This window comes from Nuphar pumila, chromosome 12 (assembly GCF_984573655.1).
Source record: "Nuphar pumila chromosome 12, dmNupPumi1.hap1.1, whole genome shotgun sequence".
Classification (NCBI taxonomy): Eukaryota; Viridiplantae; Streptophyta; class Magnoliopsida; order Nymphaeales; family Nymphaeaceae; genus Nuphar; species Nuphar pumila.
Window position 1 is genome coordinate 18302462 of NC_143260.1, and position 15385 is coordinate 18317846.

At 38.8% G+C, this 15385-nt stretch overlaps 1 protein-coding gene across 1 annotated transcript in view; it reads right to left on the bottom strand.

Annotated features, from left to right (window-relative positions):
* LOC149820184 (alpha,alpha-trehalose-phosphate synthase [UDP-forming] 1-like) overlaps window positions 1–15385 on the bottom strand; it is a 136670-nt gene that overhangs the window by 46952 nt on the left and 74333 nt on the right. Inside the window, exon 7 of the mRNA XM_089983320.1 lies at window positions 8463–8613. Coding sequence (XP_089839446.1) covers window positions 8463–8613 — 151 coding nt within the window. The remainder of the gene's footprint in view (window positions 1–8462; window positions 8614–15385) is intronic.

Genomic DNA, 15385 nt, shown 5'->3' on the forward strand with positions numbered 1-15385 from the left:
GTTGGTTGTTTCGAAAGATAGATAATGTCAAAAGCAGAGCTTCAAAAACATTACATCTTTGTGAAACACCTTTGTTGAAGCTCCTATTGGGGAGCTATACCCCTTTCATCCTAGAGTACTTGTAGTTGTGCACTAAACGCTAGTACTGCGATGAACTGATGAGACAGTCGTGTGACCTCGAATAGTGTTAAATGCACAATGTTGTAATCACATAAAATGGTGACTGATCGCCTTCACAGGCTAGATACTCGAGTGGTTGAAAGACCACAACATAGAATGAGTCGTTAGTTAAGCAACACCTAACGCACTCATTCGCTTCTTGTTGTCGGTCAAGGGAGAGGACGGAGCGGTAAAAAACATCAATGGATAGGTTGTTAACAACCACCCCACAGACAAAGATCCGGCCTCTCCAGTCATTGGAGTTAGAGGTGTAATACCCGTAAAAAATTGAGTGATTTTATTCATATTGGGTCCGAGTGTAACGCCCCAAAATTTCGACTTGTGATTTCAAAAACATTATCGAAAAACCTTTCAAAGATTTAAAGTTTTAACTTTTAAAAACGACAGCGGAAGACATTTAGAAAGGAGCACAAGTCAACAATCCTGGGTACGTTAGCTGAAAAACTATCATTCACATAAACAACAACTTAAAGGAATTGAGGAAATAAGGCAATAGATTAAAAATCTGCAGTTTATTACAAAATGAGTATTTTTCTTAAGTTCAATAATCTAAAGAAAACTCAAAAAGACTCAGAGCCAAGCCGCCAGCAAAAAGAAGGTAAATCTTGATCCATATTACACCACGCCATCGGCCGCCTGTGAAGTCTTACTCCTCACCTGCCCATGAAATGGGTCAGTTTCATAACAAACCAGTAGGTGCACGAACAGATAAGTAGAATGAAAATAAAGCAGGACATTCATGAGATAAAAAGTTATGATATTAAAACAATCAATACAATTGTAATCTATTCTAACAAGTGTAATATATGCAAAGAGCTGTTAGTTGAAGCATTTCAAGCAGTGTAAGTCTCAATTATCTACAACTTATTAAAAAAGATCTTCTTTAAGTTCTGATATTATCTGGCCTGTGGGTACGCACAGACGCGAAACGTAGAAACAGCCGAGACCGATCCGGGGGTTTATTATGTTAGGTGTTTTCATTAACCCGGATGGCTGACTGAGTCCGCTCCTAAGGGGACGGTCAATGACCAAGAGAGTAAATCCCCAAAGGCATTCGTGGCCCATAGATGCATCCAACTTCTGCAGAAGTACCTGGGAGTTACCACCTAGGATAATTTATGGTAATCTCAATTCTCCTAACTCCGATGACTGGGGAAGCCGAGTCTTTTGCCCGTGGGGTGGTTGTTAACAACCTGTCCATCGGAGTTTTTGTACCATCCATCCTCTCCCTTGATGAACCGTGAAGGTTGAATGGGTACGACAGGGGTTTCTTAACCGCCGCCCCATCCTACATGCTCTGGTCTATTAGACCCACTCGAGCATCTTACCTGTGAAGGCAAATTGTTACCATTTATGTGATCTCAGCATTGTGCTAAATGCACGCATCGAGGTTGCTACAACCTCATCATCTAACCATCATAACCCACATGGGACGTACTTATCTAAAAGTACGATCGTACCTTCCTTAGAGGTACAACTACGATGAGAGGGCAACATATAATGTTTTATGATTCTTTTGGTTCATACATGACAAGTATTGCTCTTTGAGCAGTTGACCTGTGGAGGCCGACATTATCTCATTAATATCTATAGGGTGTTGATTGCCAATTTCAAGGTACTTCATTACCTCTTGTAAAACTTATACTGTTCATGTCATAAGGTCCGGTTACAATGGCAATTGCGGTGGGTTTCTCTCTAGAGATGAGTCTATTTACAAAGTTTACATTAAGTATGCAATTTCAAAAGAATAAGCATGCAGAACAGACAATCAAAAGTTAAGAAATCCTACAGGTAAGCAGGTATGCCCATCAAACTACTTGATTCTCTCTAGAATGAGTCTACCCATAGAGCATGTAATTTCAAAAGAATCAGAACAAATAAAACACTGACCAGCCAATCATAAATTAAATACTTCTTCAGATAAGCAGGTATGTAAAATATTTATTCTATCACAGAAGTCTGATTTTATTTTATTCATCCAAAATCCTCGTGCGACTTTCCCCTACCTCGGGATGTCGTGCAGTTGCATGCGTCTACGAGTGTAGATGATACGAGGCTCAGGCCGCGAAGCCAGAGTGGGGTTCGATGCAAAGTCTGCAAAGGTATGAATATTCAATGTTACATTATTTATCATGCGGAGAAATAGAAAGTCAGGCCTGTCGATCGAAAAAGAAAGAGGCAGCAAGGGTGTGCCCCTGCTGGCCGAAATCAGAAAAGCGACAGGGGGTGAGCCCCCTGCCTGCTGACAACAGCGGGGCGACAGGGACTGAGCCCCTGTCGAAAACACCGAGGCGGCAGGGGGTCAGCCCCTGTCGACAACAACGAAGCGACAGGGGCTGAGCCCCTGCCGACAACCATTAAAGTGGCAGGGGCTGAGCCCCTGCCGACAGACACGAGATGGCAGGGGTCTAGCCCCTACCGATGGCAATAAGGTGGCAGGGGTCAGCCCCTGCCGACAGCATCGAATCGGCAGGGGCTGAGCCCCTGCCGACAGACACGAGATGGCAGGGGTCCAGCCCCTGCCGACGGCAATAAGGTGGCAGGGGCCAGCCCCTGCCGACAACATCAAAGCGGCAAGGGCTGAGCCCCTGCCGACAGCATCGAATCGGCAGTCGAATCGGCAGGGGTTGAGCCCCTGCCGACAGAAACGAGACGGCAGGGGTCCAGCCCCTGCCGACGGCAATAAGGTGGCAGGGGCCAACCCCTGCCAACAAAGAGAAAGAGATCAGGACGAGGGGGGTTGACAGGGGAGGTGGGAGGCCGCGGCAGGGGCTGTGAGCCGCCTGTCGGCCTCCCGGCGAGGTGACAGAGAGGGGGGGGGGGTGAGGAAGAGGGAGGAGAAGAGGGGGAGTACTAACCTAGGAGGAGACCGACGGCGGCGTTGGTGGCGCTGGTGGCATGCGCAGGGAAGGAGGAGGGGGGGTCGTCGCAAGGAGAGCGAAGGGCTGTGTGCCTTCCCCTGCCCCCTGCAGTGCTTTTAAAGGCCTCAAGGGGGTGATGAATGGGGAAACCCCGATGGGTTTCCCCTAATCTTCCTGAAATCGCAGGTGGAGGGGGGGGGGGGGGGTGTTGCGGCGCTCGGGAAGAGGATTTAAAATCCTCTTCTTGAGTCGGGTTATTAAAACCCTAATGAAGAGGGGCCCGAATCCAATACATTTTTTTTTAATTGTGGGTTTTACACCGGGATCCGTTACCCAGATCCAAAAGGAAATATATAGATATGGGTATTAAAGGTATATACGTAAAAATAAGGTTTAATAAAAGAATAATTTTAAAAGTGTTATAATTAAAAAGATTTGGGTAATTGGGGTTTGGATCCACATTGGAGCCAAATGGACCCAGTTAGTGGATTCTGCAGTTCAATGCCGACCCAGATCCATTTGGATCCTTCATTTTAGGTTGACCCGGATCCATGTTAGAATGGATCCAACACTATAAGCCGACCCAAATCCACGTTAGAGTGGATCCGGCATTTCGGGTCACGGTTCGGACCCGGACCCGACTGTATAATGATTAATAACAGGATTCAAGGGCACGATTCTTGCAAAATAAGAAATTCAAGGGGGGGGGGGGGGCGAAACCGCCGATCTCCTCTCGTTAAAATGGGGAAAGCAGGTCTCACCTTTGATCTCTCTTCCTCCTCTCGCTCTCTCTCTGTATCACTCCCTTCTCGTGGGCTTCGTGCATGCACACAAGGTTACCGACGTCGGGAGGCTCTACGACCATCGGCGGCAAGCCATCGACGTCGACAATCCTTGCTCTTGCAACACCGGCAACCTCCCTGCTCCCGATCTTGGTCGTCAATGCAACACCCTCGGAGTTCGGCTGGGCATTTCTCGAGCAACCAGCGCCAACCATCTCCTTCTTCATTCGCCGAAAAACAGGTAGGATGTTGTTTACTTTTTCTGGATCGGTGTGGACTGAATCGGGTTGGGGTTGGGTCGGTCAAGGGAAATCCCGATTATTTTCACATGAACGAGATTCCAATTCTTTCTTGGTTGTCTGAAAATCCAACACCGTGGCTGTGGTTACCGGTAAGGCTAACGATAGCCTTGGGAAGGGCAGTAGATGAAACCCAGATAGTTTTTACTGATCTGATCTATTCTTTCGAACACGTTGGTTTCTTGATAAACCATAAATCCCCAAATCAAATCGATTTGGGGGGGGGGGGGATTTCTTGATAAGCCCTAAATCTTGAAATTGGAACAGTTTGGGGGTTGTTTCTTTCCTTATTTAATTTATTCTCTGGAAAAACATTGATGTTCTTGATCGTATATGCTTTTGATCAGATGGTTTTATCTTTTTCATGTTTAGATTCATTCTCTTGAGCGTATGGGTTTCCTGCTCATATATGTTGTTGGTCGGATTGATTCCTATTAGTTCGATTGATTTCTTTTAACTTAGTGCATTGGCTTCCAAATAATCTGTGAAGCAGAGTGTCTTGAGTCTGTTGGCATCTGATTTCCATTCAATAAGGTCAGCATAACCTAGGTTCCTTTAATTCCTTTAACTTCATAAACAAACCTGAGTTCTTGATGCTTGCGTCGGATTCCAGAATAACTAAAAGTTGTGTATACTATATCAAATTCCATTTTGTTTATAAGCACAAAATTTCATGGGTTATTGTAGATTTTGATTTTTCTGTTAAGAACAGAATTTCTGTTTTATAAACACAGAATTTCATGGGTGACCCATACAGCATATCTCATATTTAATTTCTTTAACCTCATAAACAAACCTGAGTTCTTGATGCCTGCTTCGGATTCCAGAATTACTAAAAGTTGTACATACTGTATCAAATTTCATTTTTGTTTATAAGCACAGAATTTCGTGGGTAATCCATACAGCTTATCTAACATTATAATGAACACGTTTAAAGAGTATATCATTTCACATTATAGCTTGCAAGGTTATATAGATTATATTTAGGATGCAGTTGTTCTGTTCATGTTTGATTTCAGCTAGGGCTGTCAATTGTATATATTGTCTCTCTGTGCATGAATTGTCATGTTCTTTTAAACTATATCGATGCATTTTTTTTCTTTCTGACTAATTGCAATTTATATTGGACGTTTGTTTGAAAAAAATGTAACCCAAATCTCATGATAGCTGATTTGTTATTTTCTTTGGAAAAACAAAATATCCAGTTGGGACACCTTGGGTTAGAACAATACATGGGAGTATGTGATACTGTTATTGACAGAGCAGCTGGGTTCCTATGATGGGTATTCAGGTTTAGTTTATGGTGAACAATGAACATAACATGTGAACAAAGGAAATTGGGACTCAATATTTGAGGGTGTGTGTATTACTAAGAATGGGGTTAATGCTATGGCAGTGATTAGAAGTTGTGGAAAAGATCTAACTTCAGAAAATAACTAAATTAATGAAACCCAATTACTCAGTTGAGACCTACCTTGGAGAGGGTGGGTGGTACAAAACTTCGAGGGCTTGCGTTTGGTGTCGAGCATGAAGCGGCTCGTGGGTCTCCGTCCTCGGAGTTAGGGACCAGGACTACCTATGTATCCTAGGTAGTAGTTTCACATCTTCTGCAGAAGTTAGGGATGCATCCTGATTTGAGTTGAGCCCTTGGGAGATTCTCTCGGCTATTGGTCGCTCCCTTGGGGATTCAGTCTCAGTTAGAATGTTCGGGTTAATAAAATACTCTTGAATAATATACCCCCGAACGTTCTCTTCTGAGATGGCCACTTGTGCCCGTGTGTACCCGCGGGATAAGATAATTTAAACATAATTTTAGAGCAGTTAGGTATCACAGTGAGTGAAAATACCAGAGGTATGTGTTTATGTTCTTTAACATGCTTTATATTCTGAGCTTATGACGATATAAAATAGTGAAATGCGTAGATATGAGGTAGTTGAACAACTATATGAGAGTTGTACATGGTAATGCTATGATTGTTGCAATACACATCTCACTTGCTGACTAATGTTACACTCGGTTATTATTATGACTGTTGCATACCATACCTCTTTTGTTTATTAATGTTGCACACTATACTTACTTGCTCAGTTATGGTTGTTGTATAACTGTTTACATACTCATGTATATGAATGTTGACTTAGTTTGCATAAACTGCTTACTTGTTTAGACATATGTTGAGATTCACCTTTGTCACCCACATCACATGCTAGATTCATGACATACCTACATTAAGAGTTACAGTTTTCCTACTTAGACATGGTAGTCTAATTCCTATAATTTTTACCATTTTCAGGTAAACGAGTAGACTTATGAGCGGTTGCGGGATGAGGCATTGGATCGCGATTGTTGATTTACTGTTTCAGTGATTCCTTGGGTTTATGGTAAGTTAAATGTTCATATCATAAGGAAATGAAATACATGTGTTGAGTTTTCTCTCAAAAGTAATGTTCTGAAATGCTTAACCCTATGTTGGTTATTTTTTCCGCTGTTATAAAAAAAAAATTCACATAAATCTGGGTTAAAATTTCGGAGCGTTACAAGGGGAAGAGACTATCAGACATTATCCTAGGTGGTAGATCTCATGGACTTCTGCAGAAGTTGGATGCATCCGTTGCCAAGTACCTGCCTTTGGGGAATCCTTTCTCGGCTAAAGTCGTCCCCTTAAGAGCAGACTCAACTAGCTATTCGGGTTATTGAAAATACATAGAATAACAGACGCCCGAACTAGTCTCAGTTGTTTCTACGTTTTTCCTGTGCGTACCCGCAGGCCAGTAATATCGAAACATAAAGTGTGTTCACACTGGTTGATAGGTCATGAGACTTGCTTATTGCGTAGTAGTTCACAGCTTACGATCAAATGAATCATCATGTTGCGTTTGACAGTTGCACTGCTTACTTGCTTTGAACTGCTTACCTACTTGAACTGCTTACCTGTTTTGCACTGCTTACATGTTTTGCTCTGCTTAACTAGTTAACTGCATATATGCTTTAAACTGCGTAACCTGCTGAATTAAATGCACTTAATTCAGTTTCCTATAGTCTCTCTTGTGCACCTACTAGTTTTTCGCGAAACTAACCCATTTTATGGGTACAGATGATGATTAGGTACACCACGGGTGATGGCGCGATGGCAAGATGGCTTCAAGATTTCTTTTTTCCTTCTCTTAGCTCGCGTCCTGGACGTTTTGGGGTTTTGTAACGGATTTTTCTTGGGATATCCGAATTTTATACTATTTAGAAACTTTTTTTTAATGAAAGTGGTTTTTCCAAGTGTTATGCAAGTAGCATGGATTCTGAGTTTTGGTTCTTTTACCTAACGTGCCTAAAGTTGTCAACTTGCCTTTCTAAATTCAACAAAAGAATTGTCTTCCACTGATTTCATAAACAAACTCTAAAAAGTAAGAGATCTTTCTAGTCTCTTGCCTGTTTTCTAAAAGGTTCGCAAGTTTGAAATTTTGAGGCGTTACAGCCACCATCACCACTTTATGACTACCATCGACGCTTCTTCACCACTTTATCACCACCACTACCATCATTCCTACAACTACCACCATTACCAATTTCATCACCACCACCAACACCACTACTCATGTTGATCTCTTTTTCTTCTTCGTTCAAGTTTAAATAATTTGTGATCCAAACATTTACTTAATTAAAAATAGAGACAAGATTCTTTATAAAATGTGCTTTAGTTTATGTATGTAAACAATAAATAAAAACAGATCCAAACAGATCTTTATCTTTAAAATACTTATTAACTTTTTTATAAATTTTAATGCTACGAAGGAAAAATGTTTTCTTTGAAATGGAGAAATCAATTAATTTAATGTAATCACACCGTTTTGTTTCACTGATTATTGTCCACTATATACATTGCATATTTTATGAAAATTTAATTTTATTAACTCTTACTAGTTGCCATGATACTAGTATCACACACACACACACACACACACACACACACATTAAAGAGATTTTCTCGTCATAAATGAAACATGTCTCAGACTTGTTGGATGAAACAGGGATGTTGGGGGGCCAAGACATAACCTGTATATACATCAAATAGTTGCCCAGAATAATGACAGCAGAAATCACAAACAAGTCAACAGCTTTCATAAGAGTTTCTGCATTGTATTTCTCTGAACTGATATGATGCTCATGCAGGAAAAATAATGAAATCTTTGTTAAGGATATGGAATGTCAACTGAAATCTCATTTTAATAACTGCACATATGTACAAGATCATGAATAAGGAAATTAACTTGTTTTTATTCATGCTTGTAATGGATTGGAAACATAAATTGTATAAAGCTGCTTCAATTTTAAAGGAAAAACATACATTCAGGGACATCTGTCCTTGTAGGCACTGCTATTTGCAATAAAACAACTTTGTCATGCCAATGAGAGTTTTCCTCAAGAAACTTCTCAAATGCCAAAATCTTTTGAGGAATTCCTTTAATCATGTCAAGACGATCAACACCTAACATCACCTGTCCATAGAAACATGGTTTTATGTAAAAATGAATGAAAAATGAAAAAAGTACAACAAAGACTAGAGTATGTAACAAACTTAAAGTTGCAGAAGAATATTTGCCTCTATTTTTGTTGAACAACCTGGGCCTAGCCTATACCTTTAAATTAAATAGCATTCCTTAATAAAATAATATGCAACATTAGTAATTCTTAATGCCATGGATATTATGTCATATTCCATACGAAAAAATAGAACAATCAATGGAGTTGGATCTTTCTTCTTTCATTGAACATGCTAGTGCAAGATAATTCTTATGACCTAATCATGAACAATAGATACACGGAATACTGTGAGGGGAATAATAACCTTATAAACACTACTCCCAAATCTCCTCTTTGTTAGATTTAGGTTTTTTAAGGTTCCTGCAGAGAGAAAGAAGATAAGAGAAAGGTTTGTGTTGAACTCTCATGATTCCCAATATGGGTAAATCGTGCCTCATTATGACTATTTATATTCACTTTTCACTAAAATACATCTTTATTAAAATACCCTTATTAACAAAAAATACAAGATTAATAAAGGGTATTTTAGGAACATAATATATAATCAAATACAATAGGGAACTAGGAGACATGAACAGTGACGTGAACACTAACGTCATGAACAGTAATGTGAGTGATATGGATCTGGATCAAGATTCAGATCAGACCACCTCAAACCTCAAACCTCACACTCTAGTAGTCTCCCTCAAGTTGTACATGGTTAACAACCATAAACAACTTATTTCTTAAATACCAAAACATGTTTTTTATGAGGCCTTTAGTAAACAAGTCAGCCGCTTGGTCTTCAGACCGGACATAGCTGGTCTCAATCTGGTCTCAATCTCCTGATCCTCTACTTTCTGACGAATAAAATATTGATCAATTTTGATATGTTTTGTCTTTTCATCTTGAATGTGATTTACTAAAATCTTGATAGCTCCTTGATTACCACACAACAAGAGTGACTTGGGGATGACTTCTCCCAAATCATACAGCATGTGTCTAATCCATATCATCTCAGTTGTAACTGCAGCCATGGAACGATATTTAGACTCTGTAATAGATCTCGCAACAACCTTTTGTTTCTTACTACTCCATGAGACCAAATTTCTTCTAAGAAAAACACAGTATCTAGAAACGGACCTTCTTTCATCAGGATCTCCTGCCTAGTCAGCAGCTGAATAAGTTGTAACCATTAACATATCTTCATGTGGTACCCTATTTCTGTAAAGCAAGACATCTCCAACAGTGCCCTTTAAATATCTCAAAATTCTTTTCACACCCTCCATATGTGATGTTCTAGGCTGATGCATGAATTGTGACACCTGATTAACAACAAAAATAATATCTAGAAAAGTGAAAGTGAGATGTTGTAGCATTTCAACTATGCTTTTGAACTATGTTGGGTCATGAAACAATTCTCCATCATTTGCGCCCAATCTCTGATGAATGAGAACTGGGGTTGTAGCAGGTTTACAATATTTCATGCCTATTTTATTTAGGAGATCCATTGTGTATTTGTGCTGAGTTAAAATAAGGGAATCAGCTTGCCAATCTACCTCTAGCCCAAGAAAATATCGTAACAGACCAAGATCTTTCATCTTAATTTTTTTTGCAAGAACCTCTTCACTTCTTTAATATGTTCACTACAACTGCCAGTAACAATTATATCATCAACATAAATTAATAATACAGTGATAAAATTGTTACATTTGTAGATGAAAAGTGAATAATCTAATGGGGACCAAGTAAAACCATAGCCTTGAATTGCAATCGAAAAATTCTCAAACCAAGACCTTGAAGCTTGCTTCAGTCCATAAATAGCTCTTTTTAACCTATAAACATGCGTTTTTGGATCATTTTCACTATACCCTGGTGGTTGCTCCATATAAACTTCCTCCTTAAGATGCCCATATAAGAACACATTCTTTACGTCCAACTAACTTAGTTGCCACCCATGATCAACTGCTAGAGAAAGGATGATCTGTATAGTGTCTATTTTGACAACAAGACTGAAAGTCTCATCATAATCATGCCCATACTCCTGAGTGAATCCTTTTTCTACAAGGCGAGCTTTATATATCTCGATAGTTCCATCGGGTTTATACTTTATTTTATACACCCATTTCGAACCAACTACATTTTTATCAGACGGTCTTTTCACTATCTCCCATGTCTGGCATTCATGCAAGGCCTGCATTTTTGTTCATTCATAGCTTATATTCACCTATTTGATTGCACTATATGCCGAAATGTTTTGGGTTCTTGTTGTTGTCCAATTTAAGTAAGCAATGAAATCTATGCTGAAATTTTCATAACTCATCTATCTTTCAATCGGATGTCTCAACCCTGCTTGATCTTCTTATTGACTGTTGTCTCTCCTGATCTGATGATTGTTGTTATTCTTGCAGAACTGGTTGGCTTTGAATACGCTTTGTATAAACGATACTTCTTTGAATCTTCCTAATGTGCTTTCTACATTGCCTGAATCAGTTTTTGTGTCACAATCCAATTCGGCTGGCGGATCTTCTAAGACATCTTGGCTTTGATCAAGAAAAAGATTTGGCTGTTGTACCCTATCATTCATGGTTGAAAATAGGCTATTATCAAGCCAAGGTTGATATACTTCAATATTATTCTTGTCCTGTAAAACATAATGGTTGCACTTATCATTAGAAAAGTTGCACTCATCAATCACAACATTTTTAGATATTTTAATTCTGCCCGACTTGGAATCATAGCACATGTAACCTTTGTAATCATAAGCATATCCAACAAAATGACAAACATGGGATTTATCCTGAAATTTGTTTCTCAGTTGGTTGTCCACATGAACATAACACACATATCTAAATGCCTTTAACTCATTATAATTTGGGTGCTTCCCATGTAGCATAAAATAAGGAGAATTGTTTTGCAAAAGTTTCATGGGTAATCTGTTTATGACATATACAACTGTATGAAATACCTCAGTCCATAACTTTATGGGAACTTTACTCTCATGAATCATGGACATCGCACTATCTACAATATGATGATGCTTTCTTTCAGCAATGTCATTTTGTTGAGGTGTCCGCGAACATGAAACTCTTTGACTAATTCCATTATTCTGTAAAAATTCAACAAATTCCTTTGACGAGTATTCACCACCACCATCACACTGGAGATTTAGAATATTTGATGAAAATTGAGTACGAACATAGGCTCAAAAGGTTTTAAACACAACAAAAACATCAGACTTATGCTTTAAGAAAAATATCTAATAGTAACGAGAATAGTCATCAATAAATTAAACATAATATTTGCTACCAGAAGAGGAAGTGGAGATGGTCCCTAGACATCAGAATAAATAATATCAAAAGGTCTCGAAACTCTTTTATTATATGAATTAAATGGCAAAACATGACTCTTACAAACTTAACGACTAGGATATAGACTATCACAAGACTCTTCACCCAAGACAAATTTGGGTAAACAATTTATTTGAAACTAATCTCTCAAGAAAAACTCCACCACAATGACCAAACCTACTATGTCAAACATTTGACTAACTGTACTTTGAAATATTGAAAACACATGTAAAGGACTCAGGCTTAGAGTGACTATCCAATATAGCTCAAATAGTCAAGGGATCTTATTTGAAAACGTACATGTTGCCACAACTTTTTCCCTCAATGAACGTCTTCCTCGTTTGAAGATCCTTAACATACACATAATATGGAGTAAATTCAACATACGAATTGGTATCATCAACAAGCTTAGAAACAAAGACTATATTCTTTTTTATATTAGGGGAACACAATAGATCAGACAACTGGACAAAATGTGATTTAGACAAAGGAAGGACAATATCTCCAAAATGTATAATGGGGTGAAGTCTACTATCTCCAATAACAATGTTATTTTTACCAGAATAAGGAATTAGTTTGGAGAATTTACCTATGTCACCTGTGACATAACTGGCAGCTCCTGAATCAACGTACAAAACACCCTGATTGTTTTTCTTGAAATTGAGTTGGAAAAGGGCAGCAAACAAAAACTCCTTGTCAGGGCCAGTTTGCCCCTTGTGTTGCCCTTGATCGTTAGGTAAATATTTGCCTTTAGCTTCAGGATTGTACCTCAGATCATCTTTATGTTAAATTATATTACCGAAATCTTGTAATCTTATATATTTTATATATATAAAGGATGATACATATATGATATATATGTATATGTATCTATCCACTTATATATATAAAATATACATTTTTCATTATTTTAGTCATAGGAGTAGTTTAGTCATTTCCTCAATTTTACGCATATTCATTTTCGTGAATGTGATTGTATTTTTTTTTCTTTCTTTTTTATTTTTACTTTTTATTTTTACCAAAAGGTACCTTGGGGGCCCCACTCAAATAGACGTTGGGCCCCTCCAACGGTCACATTTTTGACCGTTGGAGGGGCTCCAATGTCTATGAGTGGAGCCCCTCCAAGGCTCCTTTTTGGTGGCTTATAAATAGGGTTCTCCGCTTGTAATTCTTCATGGCTTTGGGTCAAAGCCGATGTGTGATCTAATAAAGCTTTTCATTCTTTTATGCATTAGTGCATTTGTGAGATATTGTGGGTTGTGCCTTTGTGCACAAGTGTTCTAAGTGTTTTTATTGTGCATTAGTGCACGTGTTTTCCATCAAGAACATCATGTCTTGATCATAGTATCTTTTTAAGATATTTTCACATGGTATCAGAGCAAGGTTGAAGAAAGAAGATCGTGTGGTTCTTCACCTTTTTCGAGTGCCTCGAAAAATGTGCCCTCAAAATTTTGGTGATTGACGTGGACTCTTCTCTTCATCCAATATTTTGGAAATCTCACTTACCAAGAAAGATCCTAAATTCCTTTGTGGTACGTATCTCTTTCTCTCTTTTCTCCTCTCTAATGGGTGAAAAAGATTCACATTTCTCTCTTGGTTTTAAACTCAATGGGTCCAATTATCACGTATGGGCTGCAAACATGGAGGCCCATATTAAAGGAAATAGGCTTTGGGGCTATGTCCAAGGCCGGAGCCCAAAATCACTTTGATGGAACAAGGAGAAATAAAGATCCTTGAAGGAAAAGAAAGAGCCAAGGCTCTTGAAGACTATAGTAAGAGACATGAAGAATGGGATGCAATGAAGAAGGGCGGAAGCACCAATAACGCAAAAACACTCTTTAAGAGTGATCACAAGAGCCAAGAACACAAACACTAAAAGTGTATACAAAAAACCCACAAAAGGAGAAAATGACTTAAAGTCATAAGTTGGATATTATTAAAGAAAGAAAGAAGAGGGTGAAAACCCAATACTATTACAAGTGTGAGCCTCCTCTATTTATAGAGGAGGAGAGCTAAAAGAGGAACCATAAAGGGGGCTCCCTTCTAGTCGCTGGGAGCCCCAACGGTCATAAATATGATCGTTGGGGCCCCAACGACTAGATGGGTGGGCCCCTTATGGTCCTCCAAAATGAAAAATAAGAAATAAAAAAAGGAAAAGAAAAAGGGGAAATAAAAGAAAAAAGAAAAAGTACAAAAGGGAAAAGGTACATGGTAATTTACCAAAACACCCCTATCGGGTTTTTGGTTGTACAGAAAAAGAAAATGAAATAAATTATGTATATATACATATATGTATATATATACTTATATATATACGTATGTATATATATATAAGTATACGTATATATATATTTATATATACATAATTTAACATGCCCCCTCAAGCTTTACGGGAAGAAGACCGAAAGTTTGCTAAGAAGAAACATAAATCGTGGAGTTGGAAGCGCTTTGGTGAAGAAGTCAGCCAGTTGATATTTTGAAGTAACATATGGTAATGTGATAGTTCCTCTGAGATATTCGTCTCGAACATAATGGCAATCCATTTCGATATGCTTGGTCCGCTCGTGAAAAGTATGATTGCTTGCAATGTATATCGCACTTTTGTTATCACAGCAGAGCTTGGTGGGAGAGGAAATGAGGACGCCCATGTCACCAAGGAGACTTCTGAGCCATACGATTTCCATAGTTGTCATTGTCATGACCTGATATTCAGCTTCAGTGGATGATAGTGAGACTTTCTGCTGCTTCTTGCATCTCCACAAAATGAGAGATTCACCTAAAAAAATGCAAATACCAGTAGTTGAGATACGATCATTGGGATTTCCTCCCCAGTCAGCATCAGTAAAAGCAGTTAACTCAAGAGATGAGGAAGAGGATAAGAAGAGTCCCTTGGAGATGATATTTTTGATGTATCGCACAATTCTCATTACGGTTGCCATATGAACCGAAGTAGGTGCATGCTGAAACTGGCTTGCTGCATGAACCGCATGAGCTATATCTGGACGGGTGATGGATAGATAGGTGAGGGATCTAACTAATTGACGGTAGGGGGTTGGATCCTCGAGAAGAACACCATCCTCAAGTCTCAGTTTTGCATTGATAACTTCGGGAGTCTCAACTTTCTTTTCATCAGATATTCCTGACTTGGTACAAATGTCTGCAGCTAATTTCATTTGAGATAAGATGTATCCTCGCACGGAATAAGCTACTTCAATTCCTAAAAAATATCAAGTATCCAAGGTCAGACATATCAAAAGTTTCTTTTAACATAGACTTTACATCATTTACCCCCTTTTTGTCACTCTCAGTGATGATCATATCATCAACATATAACAGAAGAATAACAATGAAGTCACCTGTCTTCTTAACAAAAAGAGCAGTGTCAGTATAGCAGGAA